The sequence below is a fragment of the Dipodomys ordii genome, unplaced genomic scaffold (assembly GCF_000151885.1).
Source record: "Dipodomys ordii isolate 6190 unplaced genomic scaffold, Dord_2.0 Scaffold57, whole genome shotgun sequence".
Taxonomy (NCBI): Eukaryota; Metazoa; Chordata; class Mammalia; order Rodentia; family Heteromyidae; genus Dipodomys; species Dipodomys ordii.
Window position 1 is genome coordinate 485,340 of NW_012267273.1, and position 24,369 is coordinate 509,708.

The 24,369-nt window shown below is 41.0% G+C and overlaps 1 protein-coding gene across 5 annotated transcripts in view; it reads right to left on the reverse strand.

Moving 5' to 3' along the window:
- Rgs7 (regulator of G-protein signaling 7) overlaps positions 1-22,130 on the reverse strand; it is a 445,190-nt gene extending 423,060 nt beyond the window's left edge. For 4 of the 5 annotated variants that reach the window (XM_013021755.1, XM_013021753.1, XM_013021752.1 and 1 more), the window contains exons 1-2: positions 21,801-22,130; positions 20,626-20,752 (exon numbers count right to left, since the gene is read on the reverse strand). In XM_013021755.1, coding sequence (XP_012877209.1) covers positions 20,626-20,703 — 78 coding nt within the window. In that variant the 5' untranslated portion in view covers positions 20,704-20,752; positions 21,801-22,130. The remainder of the gene's footprint in view (positions 1-20,625; positions 20,753-21,800) is intronic. The other variant, XM_013021750.1, reaches the window with a different exon arrangement.
- Between the last annotated feature and the right edge of the window lie 2,239 nt (positions 22,131-24,369).

The window sequence follows — 24,369 nt, forward strand, 5'->3', positions numbered from 1 at the left end:
CCCCCCCCCCCGCACCAAAGTTGTAAAGTTCATTTTCGACCTAATGACTAGTACAATGAATCTTAGATGATATCATCCTTTTCATCATTCTCCCCCATTCATCCCAACCTAATCCCTCACCTCAATTTTCCTACCTCCATAGACTATGCATTGAATAACCATAGCATATGCAATGAATATATTCTCCCCCTTCATCTACTCGCTCATCTGTCCCTTTCCCCTGGATCCCACCCATAAATTTCAAATGCCTGTTCCTGGAAGAAAATAAGATTTTTTAAAAACTGAATAATGCCCATCAATTTTATGGGGTCATTAGTGTGTGTGTGTGTGTGTGTGTGTGTGTGTGTATGTGTGTGTGTGTGTGTACAAGCACTAGGAAATACTTGTACCTCATGCTTCTCCCATGTTAGGACTGAATGATGCTCTGACAATAAACATGTCATCATCATCACTGATTCTTTTCCCTACTTCTGGGAAATTGCACTGCATATAAAAATCATTCAATAAATATTTGTTAAATTAAATTGAATCATATGCGTAATTAATCTAAGTAAGGATCTTTCAGTTAAATTGCTTGAAAGAAACCAGATTTACTCCTAGAGAGCAAACAGATTGTTCTTCAAATAAAACTCTCTCTCTCTCTCTCTATATATATATATGTTTGTTTATGTAGACATATATATGTATGTATGTATATATACTAAACATAAATATGTTATGCTAAATGAAATGAGTCTTATTATTATCTTGCAGGTTAAAAGTAAAAAGCATTGGGTATGTGAATTGAGTGGGTTAAGATTTATTTAGCTGCAATTGATTTTTAAAAATCCAGCAAGGAACATATATAAGTGACATTTGCGTGAGCAGACCAGCCAGGACTGCAAGGTGACTACAATTATGAGGAACTCAAGGTTAATTCTTTCTGTGCATCTATTCTCATTAATGCTCAGCCTCTACCTCAAGGGAAGGTGATAACATTCCAACCAACCTGATGATCTCGGGAGGGAGGGAGCAAAGGATAAACATAAGAAAGAAAAGGGAGGGGCAAGAAAGACTTAGAGGAGTGGGGAAAGGTGGGGAAGGGAAAGGAAAGGCGGGGAGTTTAGAGGAGAGAGGAGAAGAGAGAGAGAGGAAAAGGGAAGGAAAGGAAGAAGATGCCCCCTTTCACAATTGGTGTTTTAAGGCTGTCTTGCTATGGCTCCACACCACCTTTACTTGTTTATTCATTGTCATGAAGTAATTTTACATAGGAATTTCATTTCCATAAGTCAGTTGATGAGTATAATGCATCATAATTCTTTCCCCTCTCCACCAACCCTGCCCATCCCCTCAAATTTCTTACTTCCACTTTTTTGTGACTCCATTCTCCCACCCTTTCTCTTTCCATTTATCCCCACCCCTACCCTCGGCAGAACTCATCCCCTCTGGCTTCCCAAGTCCCAGCTTCCTGGTGTTCATTTCATTAACCTGTTAGTTGTTCAAAGTAGTTTGACCATTGGAATCCCTCCCTTCACGTAGCGTACATGTTTCAGTTAATACATTTTTGCATACATATATTCCTATATGTGTATACATACATATTCATAATTTAGATCTAATTTTCACATGTGAGGAAAAAGAGAAGCCCTGAGTTCAAGGCCCAGGACGGGAACAAAACTAGAGCTAAAGGCATGGCTCAGTGGTAGAGCACCTGTCTAGCAAATGCCAGCTCCTCTTGAGTTCAAACCCTCAGTTCTGCAAAAAGGAAGGAAGGGAGGGAGGGAAAGAAATTTTCATATGTAAGTATAAAAATTAGAAGAAAAACATACTGGATAACTACTCAGAGAAATGGAGAGTGAAGGTGAAAGCAAAGGAAAGGGCTGAGAGGAAGGTGGAGCAGAAAGATGAAAGAAATAATGAAAGCATCAGGGAAAACAGGCAGAAAGCAACGAACCATACACAGATTTAAAAAAATGGGGCTGGGGTGTGACCCAATGGTAGAGCTCTTGCCCAATATATGGAAGGCTCTGCAGATTCCATCCTCAGCACTGAAGTAAAAAGTGTTTAAATAAATCATAAAAAGAAAGGCGAGTGAAGGAAGGGATGGGTAGGGGAGGGATGAATAAGAACTTTGAAAGGGGTGCCATTGTTCAAAGTATTTTATATTCATAAACTGCTTTGTTAAGGGGCAATTCCTTTGTACAACCACCGAAATATAGTAATAATAATAATAATAATAATAATAATGCACTTAAATAGACAGTCAGAGGCAAGGAGGAGATAAACCATAGGGAAATGGCAAGATGCCCTCCTCAGAGAAATAAATTTAATATAAGAGTCTGACTGGGGGGCTGGGAAGGTGGCTCAGTGGTAGAGCACTTGCCTTGCATGCTCAAGGCCCTGGGTTCGATTCCTCAGCACCATATAAGCAAAAAGAAAAAGCCAGAAGTGGCGCTGTGGCTCAAGTGGTAGAGCGCTAGCCTTGAGCTGAAGAGCTGAGGGACAGCTCCCCGGCCCAGAGTTCAGGCCCCACAACAGGACTCAAAAAAAAAAGAGTCTGACTGGGGTACTCCATTAAGGCCAAACTATTTAGTAGGGAAAACTGGATTTGAGTTTTACTACCATTCATCTGGAGGACATCAACTGTGTTTTAGCCTTATTTTGAATGACCCAGATTTTACATTCTGAAACACAAAAGCTCAGGAATGTCCTACTAAGGGTCGCATGGTCATTACATAGCATATAGTACAGTCATCCAATGTTTGATTTTTATTTATGATGTCAGGTTTGATGGTTCCAATATCATTGGGAAGCAAGAATTTCTAGCCCTGTCTACCACGAGGGCTCAAAGATAGACAGTGATTTGTCTAACCTTTCCTTGAGCCAACCTGAGTTCCAGATCTGCGACAAGATCTCAACCTCCATGAAACATGCTGTAAAATTGAAATAATTAACTAGTTATAGATTCTTATATACAAATGAGATTGTGTAATGGAGTTCTAGGATTGAAGGATCTCATTTCTAAGGAAATACTATGCCAGGAGTGAAAATGGGCAGCCCAAATCCTGTCCCCTATGGCCAAAAGAAAGACCATATTCCAGTTCCCATAAATGGGGCCAAGAGCTACATCTACATGGGGGCATATTTCCTGGCTTTTAATGCATTTTTTCTTCAAATTATAGCACTTATATATGACGAGTTAAAGAAAGCTTGAAAATTTCTTTCTCCCAGGTTTTAGCTAAAATTGGAAGTAAATTCATTTTTTCTTTTGTATGTATGTATTTTTGTGTTATTTTCTGTTGATGTAGACAAGCAGTAGGCACTAGAGCCAGGCTGGGTGCCTGGAGCTTCTGTAACTATTACATTTGTAAAATTGCTTTGTAAAATGAAAATTAGAATGTGTACTTTACATAAACTAAAATGTTCAGTGTAAAAAATGAGTTTCACATGTTGATTCTTCCTCATACTAGTAAGATAGGAAATTATAAAAAAGAAAAAAAGAAGAAGAAAACGGTAGGAGAAGGAAAAGAAAAAGAAAGCTGGGCACCAAGGGCTCACACCTGTAATCCTAGATATTATGGAGGTTGAGATATGAGGAATGAGGTTTGAAGCCAGCCCAGGAAGAAAAGACTATTATCTCTAATTAACCATCGAAAGCTGGAAGTGGAGCTATGGCTCAAGTAGTTGAGCACTAGCTGTAAGCAAAAAAAGCTCAAGGACAGTACTCGGGTCCTGAGTTCAAGCTCTGTAACTGGAACAAAAGAAAATAAATAAATAAATAAAAGAGGTGAAAAATAGAGGAAGGAGAGAGGAAAAGAGGGAGAGAGGGAGGGGGAGGGAGGAAAGGGAGAAAGAAAGGAAAAAGAAAGGAAGGAAGGAAAGAGGGAAGGAAGGAGGGAGCGGAGGGAGGGAGGGAGGGAGGAACAAGAACAGGAAGACAAACCCAATAACAATGCTAACATGGTGCTTAGACTGTGCCAAGACTTTCCTTACTTTGAGCCCAAATTACAGATAAGTCTTAGATAGGCTTGGTAACTTGTCTGTCATACAGCTAGTTAGTGGCAGGGCCAGTATTCAAAGCTATACTATATAGGACAGCAGAAGATCTTACCTATTTTACAGTCATGGATGCTATCAGCCATCAGCTAGCAGGGATCGCTGAGTGATGATGAGCACCACTACAACCTCATCAGAAGCAGCAATGGGGAGATGCTTGCCCTTAGCACATCAATAGGTAACAATATTATCCCATCATGAAATTCACCAAAGGTTATTTTGATGTTCAATGGAAATAAAAGATCTGAATAATTGCGAGTAATAATAGTTAACTGTTGGGCTACAAGAAAGGATAAAAGCTTTCATGAACTTACGTTAATTGCTAATGAAATTACAATCGCTGAGAGTTCTTTCCTCAGTAGATGCCAAGCTAATATGTAAACATAAAGCAATTTCAAGTTACCATCTGTAAAGGCCTCCTCACTGCTAAAATATAGCTCAGAAGTCTAGACAAGAATAATAAAATTTGTGTTAGAAATCTAAGGAGTTATATGGTTCTCTGGGCCAAAACCCTTTCTAGGTAATGACAATTCGACTTGCATTTAAAATAAAATTCATAGACTCTCCAAGAATAAACAAATAACCTGTAAACACATGAAAATATGTTCAGACCTTTAGGAAATGTGAATCAAACCACCAGGAAGCTATCATTTCAGATTGGAATGATTTTTCATTTGAGAGCAAGAGAAAGAGAGAGAGAGAGAGAGAGAGAGATAAGAAGCCAAAGGAAGGAAGGAAGGAAGGAAGGAAGGAAGGGAGGGAGGGAGGGAGGGAGGGAGGGAGGGAAAAGGGGAGGGAGGGAATAAGAGAGGAAAGGAGGAAGGGAGGGAAGAAGGAGGAATGGAAAAGAAAAAGAATGAGGGGCTGGGAAGGTGGCTCAGTGATAGAGTGCTTGCCTTGCATGCATGAGGCCCTGGGTTCGATTCCTCAGCAACACATAAGCAAAAAGAAAAAAAAGTTGGATGTGGCGCTGTGGCTCAAGTGGTAGAGCCCTAGCCTTGAGCTGAAGAGCTGAGGGACAGCGCCCAGGCCCAGAGTTCAGCCCACCCCCCAAAAAAAAAGAAAAGAAAAAGAATGAAAAATATTGATGTTGGTGAGAGTATGGGGTTACTGGAACACTTATAGGATCCTTCTGGAAATGTAAAATACTATAGCCATTATGTAAAACAGTATGGCAGATTCTCCAGTAATTCAACTCATAGGTGGTTGCCAAAAGAACTGAAAGCAGACATTTGAACAGATATCTGTAATGTCCGTGTTCATTGCTGTTTGATTTACAGCAGCCAAAGGGAGAAATAACCCAACTGCCCATGGATGGATAGATGCATGCGTGCATGAATGGATGGATGGATGGATGGATGGATGGATGGATGGAAACAATGTGTGGCACATCTGCAAGGAGAATATTCATCCATCTTCAAAAAAGAATAAATTCTGAACACAATATGGATGGAAACACTAAGGAAACACTAAGTGAAACAGCCATCCACAAAAGGACACATACTATATGTTTTTGCTTATGTGAAGTACCACAGTAGTACCATCGTAGAAACAAAGCAGAATGGGTTGCTAAGGACCACAGAGAAGACAAATGAGAATTACTGTTAAACAGGTGCAGAGTTTAGAACAGCAATCAAAGGTCTGGAGGTGATGGGTGGTGGTGGTGGCTGCACAAATGTGACTGGACTGAATGGGACTGAACTGTAAGGCTTAGAAAGAATAAAATGAACATTTTTATGCTATATATATATATATATATTATTCTAATAAAGAGAAAAAGACTAAATAAGCAAAAGGCACATTTATGCAAATAAGAAAAGTTAAAGGCTCATGAACTAAGGCTTATTATTATTATTACCACTGACAAATAGCAATGCAATGCCATTGTATTTACCTTTGAAAGTATCTCAAAAAGTACTGTAACAGGTGCTTAGAAACTGCACCATCACATTCTCATCAGAAGCAGCAATCGAGAGAATTTGCCATTAGCACACCAGTAGGCAAATATATTATCCCATCAAGAAAGTCAACAAATGTTATTCTAATGTTCAACGGCAATAAAAACGCTCTTTAGAAAATGATTGCCCACTTGGATCCACAGGTAACCAAAAACAGAAAAACCCAACATTCTAGTTTCCATTTTGCAGCTGTCTCCATTATCCTGATACTCTCTTTCCTCCAGTCCACTTCAGACAAAAGAAACTTGTATACATCTTTATGACAAGGAACCAAAACTACCTCAGGGGAACAGAAGAGCCTACCTTGGCAGATAGATTATTCTCCAGTGAGATCAATTACCTATGATGATGAGGCTGCACCCTGGAACAGAAATCATTGTTACACAGGAACCAGATTGTTCTCCCCAAATGATGGTAACAACGTTTCTTGGACCACCCACAGACCCTGAACTGATAAAAATGGTCAGCCAGGCCACATCGTTTCTAAGACTGCTTGCTTATGTGAACCTCTCTCCTCCAGCCCTGTTTGACCTAGTGTAACTACCCCTAATGTTAGATAAGTCAGTGGCACACCTTTGTTCCTATTCCTGCACCGATGTCTGTGCATACACTGTCCTTTCCTTTCCTACATCCTGCCTGTGAGGCATATCATATCTGTTCTTCTTGTTTTGCTGCTGAATACATCTCTGTCTCTTGTTCTGTGACTGCCTGAGAATTCTCTTCTGAATTTAGAGACGAGAAACTAAAGGACAAAGTTGAGAAACTGCACCCCCTTTCTTCTCTCGGGGATCTCCTTGAGACCTTTACCAACCACCAATGAGGTGAATAATTTACATTCTAAGTGACATGTTTTCCAAGATTGTGCTTTAAGCAATCAACTGGCAGATAGCAAAAAAGGATGTAGAAATGAAACAAGACTTAATCACAGTTAATGATTGTTAACACTGTGTGATGGGCACATGGAACTTCTCTATGTTATTTTCTCTATTCCTTTTCTGTGTTGTTTAGAATTGTGCTATAATAAAAAAAATTAAGAACTCCTCATTATATATACACCATATGAAAAATCTTTAAACAAAGCATCAAAAGCAAAGAAGACTAATAATAGTGGTATACATTTGTAATCCTAGTATTCAGGAGGCTGAGCAGGAGAATCATAAATTCAAGGCCAGGGTAAGACAGTCTCACAACAAAAGAGAAGCCACATGTCAGTAGTTCATACTGAGACCTTGAGGATCATGATTCAAAGCTAGCCTGGGCAGAAAAGTCTGCAGGACTTCATCTTTTATTAACCAGCAAAATGATAGACTAAAGGAATGGCTCAAGCAGTAAGCACATGGACTTGAGTTCAAGTCCCAGAATGGTGCAGGAGAGGGGGGGAGAGAGAATGAGTAAATCTTAAAGGGAAATATCCCTTAAATTCCATCACTTCCATATGTAGGGAAATCCAGGCTTCTCTTCTGACCATTTATAATCAACAATAACCTACTGAAGAATTTCTACTCATCCAAGTTTGCCATGAATTAGCCACATATTCCTAACTATAACATCATTCCCATCTAACTTTACAGATAAGAATAGTGAGATTCAGGGGTGTATAATAATTTTCATATAAAGTATACTCAGCCCCATTAAGTCTGTGGGGAAACTCTTAAAAGCTCAACAAATACATTTCTCTAATTATAAAAGTCTCACCGTCTCCCTTTTTGCTAGCTAATTTATTGTTGTATTTGCATTATTTAGTTATACAAGAGGGTGCAATTTTATCATGTCTATTTATGGACACAACACATCTTGATCAGAGTTGCCTCTTCCATCTTTTTCCTTCCTCTCCCCTGCCCCTTCCCAAATCAATCTTCTTTGATCCATTTTCATGAATTATATGAAATATTTTGACTATATTCGCCATTCTTTACCCTTTCCATACATCAATTCCACTCCACCTACTACCTACACTTTCTAATTTTTTAAAATTTATTATCTCTAAAGTTGTGAAAAAGAGTTGCCATTTAACAAATACAATATGTCTTGATCAGTGTTTCCTATTTCAACATTCTCACCATCCCTCTCCTATCTACTCTCTCCCTCACTCTTAAGTCCCAGAGACACAAGGGATCCATGTTTTCCCTTATATGTGAATGCTAGATCAAGTTTACAAACTCATAAATAAATACATTGGGCAGTATGCAAGCATATAGAAATGTATTAAATGAAATATGGTAGATTCATGGGAGATCTCAAATAGTGTACTTCCTTAGAAAGTCAAAATCAAAATTCAGCAAAATAAAACACCAGGAAACAGGGACTCAAAAGGAGTGTGGTGGGGTCAAGAGGAAAGAGCTAGATGAATGAAGAGTAAAGGGAGAAAATGCAGATAGGAATCTGATGTCAGCTGGGCACTGTTGAAGCTACTCAAGAGGCTGAGATCTGAGGATTTCAGTTTGAAGCCAGCCTAGGCAGGAAAGTCTGTGAGACTCTTAGCTCCAATTAATCAAAGAAAAAGACAGACATGGCACTGTGTGGGTTAAGTGGTAGAGTGCTAGCCTTGAGCAAAAGGAGCTCAGAGACAGTATCCCGGCCCACAGTTCAAGCCCCAGGACTGACAGGAAAAAAAAGTATACCTAATGTTCACTTTTGTTAAAGTGTATACAAATGTGCAAAGGAGCTTTACCACAGTATCTCACACATACAAATATCATACTTTAGTCAGATTGATTATAATTAATATATGTTCATACATGTGTGTATGTATATATGTATGTGTATTTGTGCATATTCCTGTATGTGTTAATGTACATTTTTATAATTTTTGGTCATGGCATCTAATTTAAAGAGCATTATCTTGACAGAATTGGGAGATCTGACTGAGAAATGAAGGAAAGAAATATTTGCTTTCAGGGCTGGGAAGGTGGCTCAGTGGTAGAGCGATTGCCTTGCATGCCTGAGGCCCTGGGTTCGATTCTTCAGCACCACATAAGCAAAAAGAAAAAAGCCAGAAGTGGCGCTGTGGCTCAAGTGATAGAGCGCTACCCTTGAGCTGAAGAGCTGAGGGACAGCGCCCAGGCCCGAGTTCAGGCCCCTCAACCTGACCCCCCCAAAAAAATTTTGCTTTCATGACAGATAAAAATAGCCATTGAAACTCATCTACCTTGAAGTCCTGAGGATTGTTCAGTCCACTTTGCAGCCTTTGGCTAATTTCCCCAAACGCTTATTAAAAATATCAAAAGCTGTTAGCCTCAGACGCTCTACTAGGTACTTAGAACTGTAGGCAGGAGCTAGATATAAACATATTTATTTTGTAAGCCAGGTAATAACTACAAAAAAGAATAAATTCCTCTTTCACCAAAGTCTTCCTCTTCAAGGGCATCAATCAAAGCCCCCCCCCATGGTAAGTTGATTGGCATCCATCTTCTGTAACCTAAGCTCATTAAAGGCTCAGACAGTGTCTGCATTGTTCACAACTCTTATACATGTAGCCACTCAATACCAGTCTAGGCTGAGTGTGTGTGTACTGAATGAATTGAGTTCTGGTGTCCTTCCCATTCACTAATTTATCTAGACAGAAACACAGTAAAGAAGCAAGAGGAGCAGGCATCCATTCATGCTTCTATTCATTCATCTGTGTGTTTATGCAACCACTATTCAGGGACACCTATTTTCTGCCTTGTTAGAGGCACTGTGACACGTAAGGGAAAAATAGTTGTTTCCATCCTCACAGAGCTCACCAATTCTGGCACTAATTTTTGAGTGACCTCTGGTAATCACAGTCTGAATGAATCAGATTTCATCTTTCTTATTAGAAAAATAGAATGCCAGCTGAGAATGAAGTTAAATGCCACGGCGCTCAGGGAATAAGCAAAAGAACTGGAATTTTATACAAGCCCGGGCTATGTAGTAAGACACTTTTGCTAATAACACACATGCAACATTATTTTAAGGAAAATAGATTCTATACATAAAGACCTTGGTAAGCACTCAGTCAGTAGTTAACCATAAACTGAAAGTCCAAAAACAAAATGCCAAGTACCAAGTTTAGGACAAGTGACAACAGCATTGATCCTAAGAGGAAATGAACCTAGAAAATAGCAATCATGTTATTCTTTATGGCTGGGATGTAACTCAGTGACAGAGAGAGTGCTTGTTTAGTATGTGAGATGTGTGATGCTCAGTCCCAGCACCACAACAGAGAATATTTATTGTGTATTAATAGCATTAGAAATAATTATTACCTTAAGTATAAAGGCTAAAATTTTTCTATACTTTTCTCAACTAAAGAAACACTTTCTATTGAACCGGCCTCACTGACATAAAGAGCTTTGCATGTCCCATGAAGGTTATAATTGTGTGGGCTCATAAATGACACACAGTCTTCTTACAAGAAAATGGAGAGAGGTTAAGAAACTTGCTCTCACTGGGTGCACACTTGTAGTCCTAGATACAGGAACCCAAGATAGGATGGTGGTGCAAGGTAGCCCAGGTAGAAAAGTCCACGAGACTCATGACCAGGTCTCCACAGAGGGACTAAACAATATGGCAAATACTTGTGATCCATCACTGGCAAGAACACTACAGTAGGCAGATGAAGGCTCAGGCATGCAAACAGGAAGTGAGTCCCTATCGTAAATAGGAGGGGAAATGAGGCTATGTAATAGCACACCAGCCTGCAAGTGCAAGGCTATGAGTTCAAAACCCAGACTCAGCAAAAAAGAGAGAAGAAAGGTGGAAAAGGAGAGGGGATGGAAATGGGGGGAGGAGAGGGAGAGAGAGAGAGAGAGAAAAGAGAGAGAGAGAGAGAGAGAGAGAGAGAGAATTTGCCACAACTCATATAACTAGTTGGGTAGAGTCAAAAACTGCAACTAGCTCTTCTGACTGGTTTTATGCCATTTCATCATTATTACCACTGCAAAGGTTGCAGCTTGCCTTTGAAAGTTTTGAGACATTTAGGAATTGAGGATTTAGCTCAGTGAAAGAGCAAACCCCAAGTTTTTTCCTCAGTTCTGCAAAATAAAAGAGAAAAAAATGTTTTCCCTATTTTTAAATAAATAGAGAAAAAAGCAAGAAGGTGGAGGTGGTTTTAAAAGAAAAACGCCTAATTCCTTCATACTCCATACTCCAATTTTAAATTCTCAAAAAAGGACTCCAATCACGTTAAATCTCTGTTAAACAGAAGCTTTGTGTTTTCTCCATCTTCTCAGAGTCAGTCCCTATGGTGTAGGTCTAAGATACTATAACACAGATCCTAGCTAAGATACTCATCAGCAAGTCACAGCAAGTCCTGTAGGGTCTCAGCATGGTGGAGACTTTTACTGATAGGAGGACCATACCTTGTTTAGACAACTATAAATTTCAACAATACAAAAAATAATCATAAACTGAGCAGATGACTGATATCATGTATTCTAGTATATCTTAAACCTTACCTTATTTAAAATTCATCATGAAAGTGTCACCCCCTGGAAATGGCAGGTGATGCTCCTAGCTTGTCTCGGAGAACATGTCAGGATGTGTGGTGCCCAAAGAGACAACAACCTGAGTTCCAAAGGGTTCTTATAAACTACTGGACTGGAGAGGAAACGCTCTCAGTACCTCCTACCATCTGTGCCCCAACGGAAGGTTTAAATACATACCTTTTCTGTGTACAGAAATGGTAGGACAAAGGGCTTCTTTTAAATCCTATTTTCATTGTAGTCTTTCAAAAAATTGCTTTTAAGCCCTTGTTTTTTGTTTGTTCGTTTTTGTATTTTTGTACTAGAACTGGGGCTTGCACTCAGGGTCTTGATGCTTTTTCACTCAAGTCTAGCCTTCTATTGCCCATGGTTCCACTTTTTTTCTCTGTACCAACAAATATAACCACATATCATACTTCATCTTGCACATACAAAGTATTTGATAGATTTTATCAAATGAGTAGTTATAATATATCATTATCAGCCATAATAGCTGGCTTTAAAATTGAAGTCCTAGGGCTGGGAAGGTGGCTCAGTGGTAGAGCGCTTGCCTTTCATGCTTGAGGCCCTGGGTTCGATTCCTCAGCACCATATAAGCAAAAAGAAAAAAGCCAGAAGTGGTGCAGTGGCTCAAGTGGTAGAGCACTAGCCTTGAGCTGAAGAGCTGAGGGACAGCGCCCAGGCCCAGAGTTCAGGCCCCACGACCAGACCAAAAAAAAAAAAAATTGAAGTCCTAATATGTGTTAAATTCTATTCAAGAAAATTTCCCTTAGTTATTTCATTTTATTATTAAACATGCCATGAAGAATACGTCTTTATTTTTCATCAATTCACAGACCAAAAAAATGAAGTGAAAGGAAGGAGTTAGCAGTTCTGCTGCTAAAGAGTGACAGAGCTGAATTTACAACCATGACTTTCTTCTCTCAGTGTACAAGACTCTCCCACTTCAGCACGCTGTCTCTTGAAGAAAACTCTCAACTTCTTCACCACCACCAAGACTGAAAATAAGAAAGATTTCCTATTTCTTCTTAAGGACTCAGCAAACAGCACAACATTGGTTTTCGTATGCTTTCTCTAGAAGAGAGAATAATAACTTGTGTTTCCAAATAGGTCACTTTGTGTAAATATGCTCTAGTCTCCATCATGTGAGAAATACCAGTGGAGCAGAAGTTAGCTGATAATTGTCTATAAGAGTTCACATCTATAACCTCGGCTAGTTAGGAGGCTGAGGTCTGAGGATTGCTGCTTGATATTAGATAAGCAGAAAAGTCCACCAACTATCTCCACTTGACCAGCAAAAAAGCCAGAAATGGAAGTGTGACTCAAGTGGTAGAATTCAGCCTTCAGTGAAAAATCCAAGCAAGAGCTTGTAGACCTAAATTCAAGCCCCAATACCAATTTTTTTAAAAAAGAAGAGAAGTAAACAGAAAAGAGTTCTCAAGGGGTAACATTGATCAAGATGCATTGTATCCAGAAATTCACATGTTGAACTGAAACCCCTTTGTACAACTAAGAATAATATATATATATATATATATATATTGTAAAGATACTGTTCAGAGGTGTTACAGTTACATGAGCAAGGTAATGAGTCCATTTCCTATGGAGCATTGTTAACCCCTCCTTTGTTTTTCCCCTACCATCCCTTTCCTCCCCACCTCCCCACCTCCTCCCTCCCCCGCAAGAAAGTTGTAAAATTCGTTTTCAACATAGTGTCTTGTAAATCTCATTGTTAAAATTGGTCATCCTGTATCCTTATTTCAGCATTTTGTTATTCCTCTTCCCCTCCCCAAATTAAAAAAATGTATATACAAGATGAATGACACCAGAATCAAATAGAGTGACAACAGGGGTTATAGCATGGGGGAAGAACATACAAACAAACAAAAAAAACTAAGGATAATTTTTAAGGAGTTCTGTTGTTCTTCAACTCTCATCAATTGAGTGAATTATAAGATAAAGGAATTTAAAAAGAAAGCTAACTTCTCAGCTGACCTGGGTAAATGACAGAAAGAAATGGCAAGGGAAAAAAAAAGCCAGGGCTCTTGTCCTAAGGAACTGGCCAACCATACTGTCATTTACAATTATTCTATAATTAGGTTGATATTTTGTTGACTAATTCTATAATTAGATTGATATTTTGTTGGCCAGTGGTCTTTGGAACCCTGACATTCATGAATAAGAAGTAAAGGCTAATTTTGGGGGTGGTTTGTTCTACAGTCTTATCTTCAAGGAGACTTAACATTTACTAGGTCACTAAATTGTCCAAATCTGAAATCTTTCCATTTTTCCCTACAATGATGATCTCTCACCCACATCAACTAAAAATATCATGCTTCCCATCACAGCAAAGAACCACAGAGCTGTTAGAAGGCAATAAAATCCCTGGATAGCTTCTCTCAGGATGTCTGTACTTTCCTCTGATCAATTAGATTCAGAGAAATTGGAAATGGGATACAGAAGAAATAAAATTCAAGCCACAAATGCTTATCTTAATCCCATCAATAGCACTGGCAAGCAACAACTGGTGAGGGAAGAGTTCAACTATGAACACAAGTTAATTATTATATAAAATTCATCATGAATGTGTCACCCACTGGAAATATCAGATGATGCCCCTAGCTTGTCTCAGAGAACATGCCAGGATGTGTGGTATCCAGATAGGCAACAGTCTGGGTTCTGAAATGTTCTTATAAACTATTGAATTGGAGGAGAAACAATAAGACAATGCTCTCGGTGCCTCCTCCCACCCATGCTCCAACTGAAGCTTTTTTGTGCCTTTTTGTGCACAGAAATGGTGGGACAAAGGGTGAATTACTTCAGCAGTGATACTTACTAGACACTATGTTGAAAATGAACTATACAACTTGTGGGGGTAGGTGGTCAGGAGGGAAAAAGTACTAGGAGAAAATGAGGGAAGAGGTGACATTGTTAAAAAGATATGTACTCATCACCCGACTTATGTAACTATAACTCATCTATATATTACCTTTGCAATTAATCAATTAATACTTCATTTTGTGAGCATCTATTTACAATCTTCTTGCCTTTCATAATTGGTCTTTGTCTTTTTGCCACATACAAATATTCTCTACTCTACTAATATGTATAAAGCTGGACAGATTAAGATAATAAATATAATTAATTAATTAATTGATTAATTAAAGATAGTCCAGTGTGATGGCATAAACCCATTAACCCAGCTACTCAGGAAACTGAGATAAGAAGATTGGTAGTTCCAGATTAGCTCAAGTAAAAATGTTTATGAAACTCCATCTCAACAGCAAAAGCTGTTTGTGATAGTGCATTCCTGCATCCTAACTACAAAAGGAAGCATAAATAGTAGGATCTCAGTCCTGGACAGCCTAGGCAAAAAATAAGACATCTGGAAAAAATCATATTAAATGAAGTAAGGCAGACTCAAAGAAATATAGGTCCCATGGTTTCCCTTATTGGCAATAATTAGTATATGTCTAGGATAATGTTATCAGATGAGCAAAAAATCTCAAAAGCTATGTACATATGACCAAATAAGATGATGCTAAGTAAAATGAACCCCAAGATCTGATCACAAGAGGTATTTCTTTGTTGTTGTTGTTTTTAATGTACTATGTGATTTTTTTGTTTCCTTTGTATGTTCTTCCCCCTATGGTATAACCCCTGTTATCACTGTACTTGATTTTGGTACCTTGCATCTTGAATATACATTTGTCTAATTGGGGGAGGGGAAGAGGAATAAGAAAATGTTAAAACAAGGACACAGGATGACCCATTGCAACAACGATACCCACAAAACAGTGTATTGGAAATGAACTTTACAATGTCAGGGACGAGGAGGAGTGAGGGAGGTGGGAAAGGGAAGGGATAGTGGGAGAACAAAGAAGGGGCTAACAATACTTGACAAGGAAGGTACTCATGACCTTACTCATGTAACTGTAACCCCTCTGTACAGCATCTTTGCAATAAAATAGAATTTAATAAGGAAGAACCTTAAAATAAATAAATACATACATACATAAAATAATGGGAGGGGGAAAAGCCTGAGGGATTGGCTCAAGTGGTAAAGCATCTACTTAGCAAGTGCAAGACCATGAGTTCAACCCCCCCCCATTTGGAGTAAATAGTCTCTTCCCTACAAAGTAAGCTAGTGCCATGTCACAAGAATATACTACCAAATTATGTGAGAGCTGTGCAGAGCAAGACTCAAGGAAGGCCGGAGCCTTTCTTCCTCTCCCAAAGACATTGCCCGTAGAAAAAAGAAATGTTGTTCTTTTATTTTACAAGTAAAATCAAGAGCATGCTAGTGAACTTTTATATCATTACCCTGAGTTCTGCTTTGATTAAAAAAGAAAAGAAATCCAATAGAAAGCGATGCAGACAATGAAGTGAAAGAAGGGTAGGAGAACAGAATGGGGACAGGGCAGAGCAGAAGCAGTGTGGACTTGATAGGTTTGCTGCTTCCAAAAGCAGTCATTCCAGTCAGATAATAAATGAGGAAACTGTGCAGTTTCTTTCCTGACAGGTGGAACATAAATAGTTGCTGCCATCGTATCAAAAATTATTGGACATTTGGAGCATTCTTGCTAGTGAGACACCAGCATTACAGACAATTTGAATTACTGGCCCCAAGGTGCCCTAGAATTTTGTTTTTCTAATACAAGCGTGTCAGCTGCGGGACAGAAGTGATGTATGCTGTCTATTGTGTAGCTCGCTGGCCAGACACCAAACTCCAAGTGTGCCTCCTTGTACTCTTGGTTCTAGCTTGCCTGTTCTTTGCACAGAGTACTGGCCACCAATATAGATTTCCTCCAAAACAGACCAAAACTAAAAGTACTGCTACATATCCATCAGCCCCAAACCAAACCCAACTCTGATGTGACACCTCTGCAGATCTGTCAGGCAGCTTCGTTTGTATCTGAGACCAGTTAAAACTGGCTGGATCTTAAAGAAATCAATTATTTCTAGCTTCCATCTAGTTACATGTCTGAGGGAAGCCTCGGGAGTTTCAAAGAAGAAAAGGCATCACATTATGAACTTTTAATGATATCTTCAGATACATTAAAAAAAACACTCTAATGAGCTGATCATGAAAAAGGCAGCACTGTAAATCAAAGAATTGGTAAGGTAAATATTCCAGTCATAAGGAGTTTTAAAATGTGCCTCATACATAAAATGAACTCTTTAGAGATTTCCACTGAACCAAAAAGCTCCAGCAAGCATCTGAGACTGAATTGCAGATACCAGTACTAATCTCAAACAGCATATGTGTGGAATGAGGCCTTCATAATGGCAGCTTGCACTCCATTACTGTGGAGTTCTTCCCCATAAAATCACCATGGAGTGCCAGGCCCTTTGGTGACTCACACTTGTAATCCTAACTACTAAGGAGTTTGAGTTCTCGGGACCATAGTTCAAAGCCTGGTCCTTTTCAGCCAGGCCGAAAAGTCCCCATGAGACTCTAATACCCAATAAACCATCAGAAAATGGAGAGTGATGCTGTGGCTCAAACTGATAGAGTACTAGCCTTGAGCAAAAGAGCTCAGGGACAGCGCCGAGACCCTGAGTTCAATCCTTAACACTACCAAAAAAATAAAAATTTAAAAAATAAAAAATGAAATCATGAACGTTTCCATAGGATAAATAGGTCTTTGGAGTTTTCCATTATTTGGAGCAATTTTTCTACAACTCACATCCGGGTAACCCTGATGAAAAAAGACATCAGACAAACGAGAAAAGATGCATCCAAGCTTTGCTGTGGGTCTGTGTGTCTGTGTGTCTGTGTGTCCTTTACCTTGATTGCCATTCACTGGGTCCTACTCAAGAGTCATTCACAGCCTGGGAAGACAGAATGCCACATCACATGCATACATTATGCATACATGCATACATTAATACATCACATGCATACGTGGGACCAAATTTTGAGTAATAAGGTAGCAGAGGTGGCATGAAGGAAGGGAGGAGAAGGAAATGGTAGAATACCTTGCATGCTGCCAGATCAGAACACTTTCAAGAATGGCCTTCAACACAGTAGCAGAAGTGGAAAATTGGCCTGAGTCAATAAAACAGCAATTCTCTACCATTCTCTCCACTGTCAGTGAGCAATGTCCTGTTAGGACTAAAGATCTTTTGTAAGCCTTTCCTTGACTTCCTGATTAATAAGCATTGTATTACAGTGCTTATTCTTTCATGAAAGTAAAGCAGTTGAAATATCCCAGTACTCAAGCTTAATTAATCTACAACCTTCTTCAATTACTTCACTTTTTTCACACTAAAATTGAGCTGTCTTTAACATATATTATCTTACTAACATAAGAAACAGAGACAAACAGAAACATAAAATTCATAATGTCCTATTGAATATGCATACAGACATAGACTGTGTTCCATAATAACTAGCAGAAAACTGTTTCTTTATGAACTATCTGGATTTTATTTATAAATTGTTATTTATTGCACCAAAATTGAAACATAGAAGCACATGCTTAGAAAATGAAAGAGTGGACTGGTAACCCATATTAAGCATTATGAGCAAATTTACAGAACTGAGTTTTTTCCCAATAGTAGTTTATCTGGATTTTTTTTCTAAAAAGTAAATTATATGTGTCATTAGCCCTGGATAAAGAACTAATAATAAAAGAAAAATTGGATGAGTATCACAAGTATAACCAATAATAGTTTTAAAAAAATGAAATGTTTTCTTTTCAGGATCATCCCACTCTGCTAAAATTAGACAAATTAGCAATTTCAAGCCATATTTAATTTATAAAGTAAGTGGAAAATTCACAATATGAAGTTCAGGTACACTAAGAATTGTTTATGAAACCTCAATCTTCTTATTTTACTTGTTCTTATTAGCATTGTCTAAATCAGACGCATTGGTTAACATCATATTGTTTCCAGTCAAGGTAATTTATTAATTGTCCAATCAACTGAACCTCAATCTTTTATAAGCAACTAGGGAGAAAATATAGTTATTTGACTTAATATTCCATCCAGAAGCCCAACTCTCCACATTATATGAATTCACACAATAGAATTTTAAATCCTCATTTTTTGGGGGGTCCGGTCGTGGGTCCTGAACTCTGGGCCTGGGCATTGTCCCTCAGCTCATCAGCTCAAGGCTAGCACTCTACCACTTGAGCCACGGCGCCACTTCCAGCTTTTTTCTTTTTGCTTATGTGATGCTGAGGAATCGAACCCAGGGCCTCATGCATGCAAGGCAAGCGCTCTACCACTGAGCCACCTTCCCAGCCCAATCCTCATATTTTATGTGATACAAGATTCAGAGACATTCCAAACAATAGAAAATATAACATTTTAAAGTGCCTGACTGTTACCAACTTTTTCCTCACAACCAACTTTATATGGAGAAAGCAAGTGCCCAGTTATTTTAATCAATGTAGAAAAAGAATAGTAATAATTTAGGCACCTGTGGATTATTTTCTTGATTTACCTATTTGGATAAAAAGATTCAGTCAACCTCTAATTTTTCTCTCCCATCACACTGTATAGACACTGTATAGACTGAATTCATAGATATAGAAAAAAGCTCTACCTAAATAAGGCGACTTCCAGACTGTGCCAGAATGCTGAACATCTCATTGAAGCAGTAATAATATACTCAGTTACACACAGTCGCCATTACCCTTAGTGATACCAAGCCACATAGTAACTGATTTCATGCAGATCAACATAGTGCCCCAGCCTTACCTCTTCATTCATAATTGGTTAACACCTCAACTTGAACCTCAAATGCCAACTCATTCTGAACTCTTTAATGAGCTCACTCCAACCACAACCTTAATCCGTGAGTTAAAGGCTGTGAGTGAGGTAACATCAGTGGAACCAAGGTTTGATTTCCTTTTTACCCGTGTCAGTTTTCCACTAATTAAAGAAGAAGCCCAGTATGGTGATTCATGCCTACAATCCCAGCACTGGGCTGAAACAGGAGGTCTACAAGTTCATGACCACTGTGGCCTACATAGTAGGACCCTGTAACAAAGAAAAAAGTGGGGGGGGGGGAAGAAACAGAAGAAGAAGAAGAAAATAAAAGAAAGCTGAGCCAATAAGCATTCCAGACAATATGCTGAAGAAATAAAATCCTCCCTTTCAGTGGTGGCTCACACATGTATTCCTTGCTACTCAAGAAACTGAGATTTGGAGGAACTCAGTTCAAAGCCATCCAGGCAGGGGAGGCTGCAAGATTCTTATCTCTATTTAACCAGCAAAAAAGCTGGGTTGAAAATATGGCTCAAGTGATGAAGCACCAGCAGTGAGCAAGAAAGACAAGAGAGGGTACGAGTCCCCGAGTTCAGGTCCTGGTACCAGCCCCCCACACCAGTGAAAGAAAAGGAAAGCAAAGCAAAGAGAAATAATCTTAGTATAAACCACAACAGAATACAGCTGGTACATTACATAAAAAACTGCATCCTTAATTTTAGTAAGATTGTTGATTATAACCATAGTGAAGTTACCTAAGCAACCGCTCCGAATCACTTACAATATCCAAATGCATCCTTGTTATGGTGGCTCAGTGTCTACAAGTTTGTTGCTGACAGCATTATGAATAGATATACAAAGCTAGCAGATCTGTTTGGGAGGATAAAAAAGATCCCCTGAAATACACTGATCGGACTAATTCTAGTAAGAATGTAGATCCCTCCTAGCAAAATATACAAACAATACAAATTTAAAAATAATTAAGGCGAAGGCACAAACCTAGAAATGGGAGTAAAAAAATCATTAAACAATATTCATTCACACCTTCACTTAAGCCAGCGAGCTGCAGAGTAGTCTATTTTTATTTCTAAAATGTGATACACTTATGTAATTATTATAACCTACATGTTTAGGAGGAGAATTAGAAAAGGCTTCTTACAATTGTGACAGATGCTATTCATTCATGTGTAACAAAATAAATACATTGAATAACCAAACGTGTTGCAATAGCTCAGGCCTGATTAACTTAGGTGAAAATTAGTAAGCAATGGGCCCGGCCTCATTTACTTCTTTGGGTTTCTACAGGTATGTGCTACTTGGGAATGTCAGGTGATCTTCAGGCATAGCATGCCATCACTGGTGTGCTGGGAATCCACAGGCTACAACTTGGATAGATATTCTAGGCTAGGAAGAAAAACATTGGAGAAAACCAGGAGTTCCCTGGGAAGGGGTGGGGGTCTTACCTTTCTGTACACCAGCATGTTTGGTGATTCATCTGCCACCCCGTTGCTGGTCTGCCCATAATTATTCCCCTGGGCCATGTCACCCAAAACGCAGTTGGCGCTCAGATACAGGAATTACCAGACTGCCCTGCAGAGGGTTAGAGACTCCAGTGAGATCCCAGTGGAAGAGCCCGGGAGGATGATCCCTGACTTTTTTTTCCCCCTAGTTAGAGCGCTCACTCTACAAGGAAGCGCTAACAAGCTGGGTCTTGGCTGGAGGAAGTGGCACTGGACATATATTTAGAAAAGGGTTTACACCTCCAGTACCTCTGGGAACGCTGTAAGACATTATTCCACTCTTCCAGTTAGACATGGTCACTTGGCTGTTTAGTACTATGTGTGTTGACCATCCTCGTTTGAAAAAGTGTTACTCAACTTAAAAAAAAAAAACAGAAACAAAAACAAAAACAGGGCTACCTGTTCCATTGCGGAGTTCCCCAGACTAGCGTCTCCACTTGCTGTTTTCCCAAAAAGGCAGAAAAGAAGAGCAGCCAGGGGCAGCACCCTGTTTCCAAGTAGCCCTCTCAAGTCCCTCCTGGCCCGCGCATCAGAGAGGCCCAATCCCCACACCTGTCAGTCCCCAGCACCTGTGCTTCCTGTCTAGTCCCCTGGGTCTCCCCTTCACAGCCAGGGCACCCACTGAACCTTTCTCCCCGCCTGCATGGCCAGCCACTGCTCCCCTCCTTTCACCTCCCTGCCCTGGGTCAACCAGGGTGTAATCCTGCCCGTTCTTTGCAGGGAAAGAATACATTGCAGCCATGAGAACTGCTGGGAGAACCATCACCTCCATCGTCACCGACAGAAAGCTAACTGTACGAGCCCCAAAGTCACCAGTCAAAGATGGGGAAGCCGGCGAGCGCCGGATCCCCTCGCTGGGCTCCGGTGGCAGCAGCAAATGGCAGGCAGCGTGTGCCCCGCGCGGCGAGGCGCTGCCGGCGCTCGGCAGCAGTTTCAGCACCGTGGACCGCGGTGTGCGCGCTGCGCCCCAGCCCAACCCAGCCCCGGCGCCCGGCTCCGGGGACGGCCGCCCGCCACCGAGGACGCACCCGCGGCGCTCCGCCCGGGCTGGGCGCGGGCCGGGGGCCAGGAGGACGCGGGGTGGCGCCGCCTCCTCCCCTCCCGCCTCCTCTATTTACCTTCTCGGCCAAGGTCACGGCCCCGCGGCGTCTCCCCTCCCGGGCGGGCTGGGTGCAGGAGCTGTCAGCTGGCAGCGAGCGGAGCAGGGAAGCCAGGCAGCTTCATCACACTCGGCGGATGCGGACGCCGAGCCAACCCTTGCTCCCGCCGCCCAGGCGACCGCTACCCTCGCCGCCGCCCGTGCACAGGCGGCTCCGGCAGCCGCCGCACGCGCGCGCTCCCCCGGGCCGCCTCGCCGGCTCGCTCCCTCCTCCGCGGCTGCTCCTCCCGGGAACTGAGACCAGCCGAGAGCGCGCGGGAGTCGAGACGCCCGGGCTCGTGCGCGCGACTGGGAGGAGGGAGGAGGCGACAGTCACGTGGCACAGGGGCGTCCGAAGGTGATGGCTCGGATGGGCTGGCTCAGCCGCCGCCACACCCCCGGGCCTCGCTGGCCTCCTGGCCTCTCTACCCCTTAGGAGTGGAGGCCCTGCCCCCACCTGGGCGGCCAGCCCAAACTCCCACATACCCTGCCGTCTGTGCTGCAGGACTGGAAATCTGAGCTTCCAGCCCTAAAGTAGGGAAGTGGTTGGTAATGGATTGGTGGGTGGGTGGGTGGATGGGTATGTGGACGGATGGATGGATGGATGGATGGATGGAAGGTGCATGGATGATGGATGGGTGGGGAATGGATGGAGTATGAATGGATGGATGGATGATGGGATAATGAATAGATGGATGGATGGGTCGGTGGAGAATGGATGAAGAAATGGACGGATAGACAGATAAATGGGGAATGGATTGTGTGTGTGTGTGTGTGTGTGTGTGTGTGTGTGTGTGTGTGAATAATGGATGGGCAAGTGGGGAATAGAGGATGGATGGATAATGGATGGGTGGGTGAGTAAGTAGGGAATGGATGGAGGATGGATGGGTAGGTGGGAGCGATGGATGAAGAATGGATGGATAAATGGATGGATAGATAGATAAATGATGGATGGATGAGTGGATGATGAATACAGAGCTAAATGATAGGTGGCTGGGTAGGTATAGAGGATGGATGAATGATGAATGGATGATAGAGGATGAATGGATGGATTGAAGGTGGATGGATGTGTGAGTGGAGGATGGATAAAGGATGGATGAATCATGGATGGAGGGATGATGGATAGTAGGTGGGGGGTAGATGAATAATGCATGGAGAATGGATAGGTGGAGCATGGATAGAGAATGAATGGAAGGATGGAGGATGGTTGGATGGATAATGGATAATGAATGGGTGGATAGATGATGGATGGGTGAGTGGAGAATGAAGAATGGATGGGTGGACAGATAAATGGTGAATGGGTGGATGCGTGAATAATGGATGTGTGGGTAGGGAACAGATGATAGATGGAGGATGAATGGGTGGGTGGGAGTGATGGATGAAGAATTAATGGATAGATGGATACATGAGTGAGTGGATGATGAATGGGTAGAGAGATAAATGATAGATGGGTGGGTGGGTACATAGGATGGGTGGATGGATGATAAATGAATGATAGAGGATGAATGGATGGATGAAGATGGATGGATATGTGAGAAGAGGATGGATAGCAGATGGATGAATCATGGATGGAAGGATGATGAATGGGTTGGGTAGGATGGATATATGGATGGATGGATGCATGGATAAATGATGGATGATGAATAGATGAGCGGATGTTTGGTGGATGGATGGTTAGACATTTGGTGGATGGATGGTTAGAGGGATGAAAGGAAGGAAGGAAGGGAAGTGTCCTCACGGCCACCACCCCTGCAGCTGGCAGTTTCATCATGTGCCTGACAACTCTGACAGTACTGGAGAAGCAGATGATTGATTTTTGCTATGCTTTAATAACAGCGTAGAGAGAAGTTGGAAAATCCTGGCACTGAAGGAAATGGCCAAGGACAAATGAATTATTCCGCACCTTCTCTCTTTTGCCTCCAGCTTTCACAGCTTCTTCCTAAGTTGGAGAAATGAGGAATAGTTTAGAGGCTACAACCTATGGTGAAAATCTTGCCACCTGTGAAATTATAGCATTCCTAACGTCTGATTTCTTTCCACAGAAGGGCATGGGGAAACTTTCCTCTCTTCATCTTACAATATTCATAGAGGGTCTGCAGTTGCTGGTCCACTCAAATAATTCTTCAAGCTGTGACGCTAATTCCATAATGGTTAAAAGGACATGAAAGAGAAATGTCACTTTTCCTTGGCCATAACAAAGAAGCAGGAGTATCCAACTTTTGGGCAAGATTGCGTTAACTCAAATTAACTAGCAAAAAGTTGAAAGTGTGAGTATGGTTCAAGTGGTAGAGCATGCACCTCTTGAGTGGAAAATGTCAAGCAAGAGTAAGAGTCCCTGAGTTCAAGCCAGAGGAGGTGGAAAGAAAAAGAAGTTGTAGATACTTGAACACTCTTGTTGGACCAGAGGATTATAAAGAGGAAGGGATGAAAGGTGGAAGAAAACAGGAAGGGAGGAATGAAGTTAATTAAGCCCACTCCTTCTTAACAAGAGTTAGGGATGAAGAGGCTTTTTTCTTCCAAGGCCAACTTGGGTCTTTATAGCATCTTTC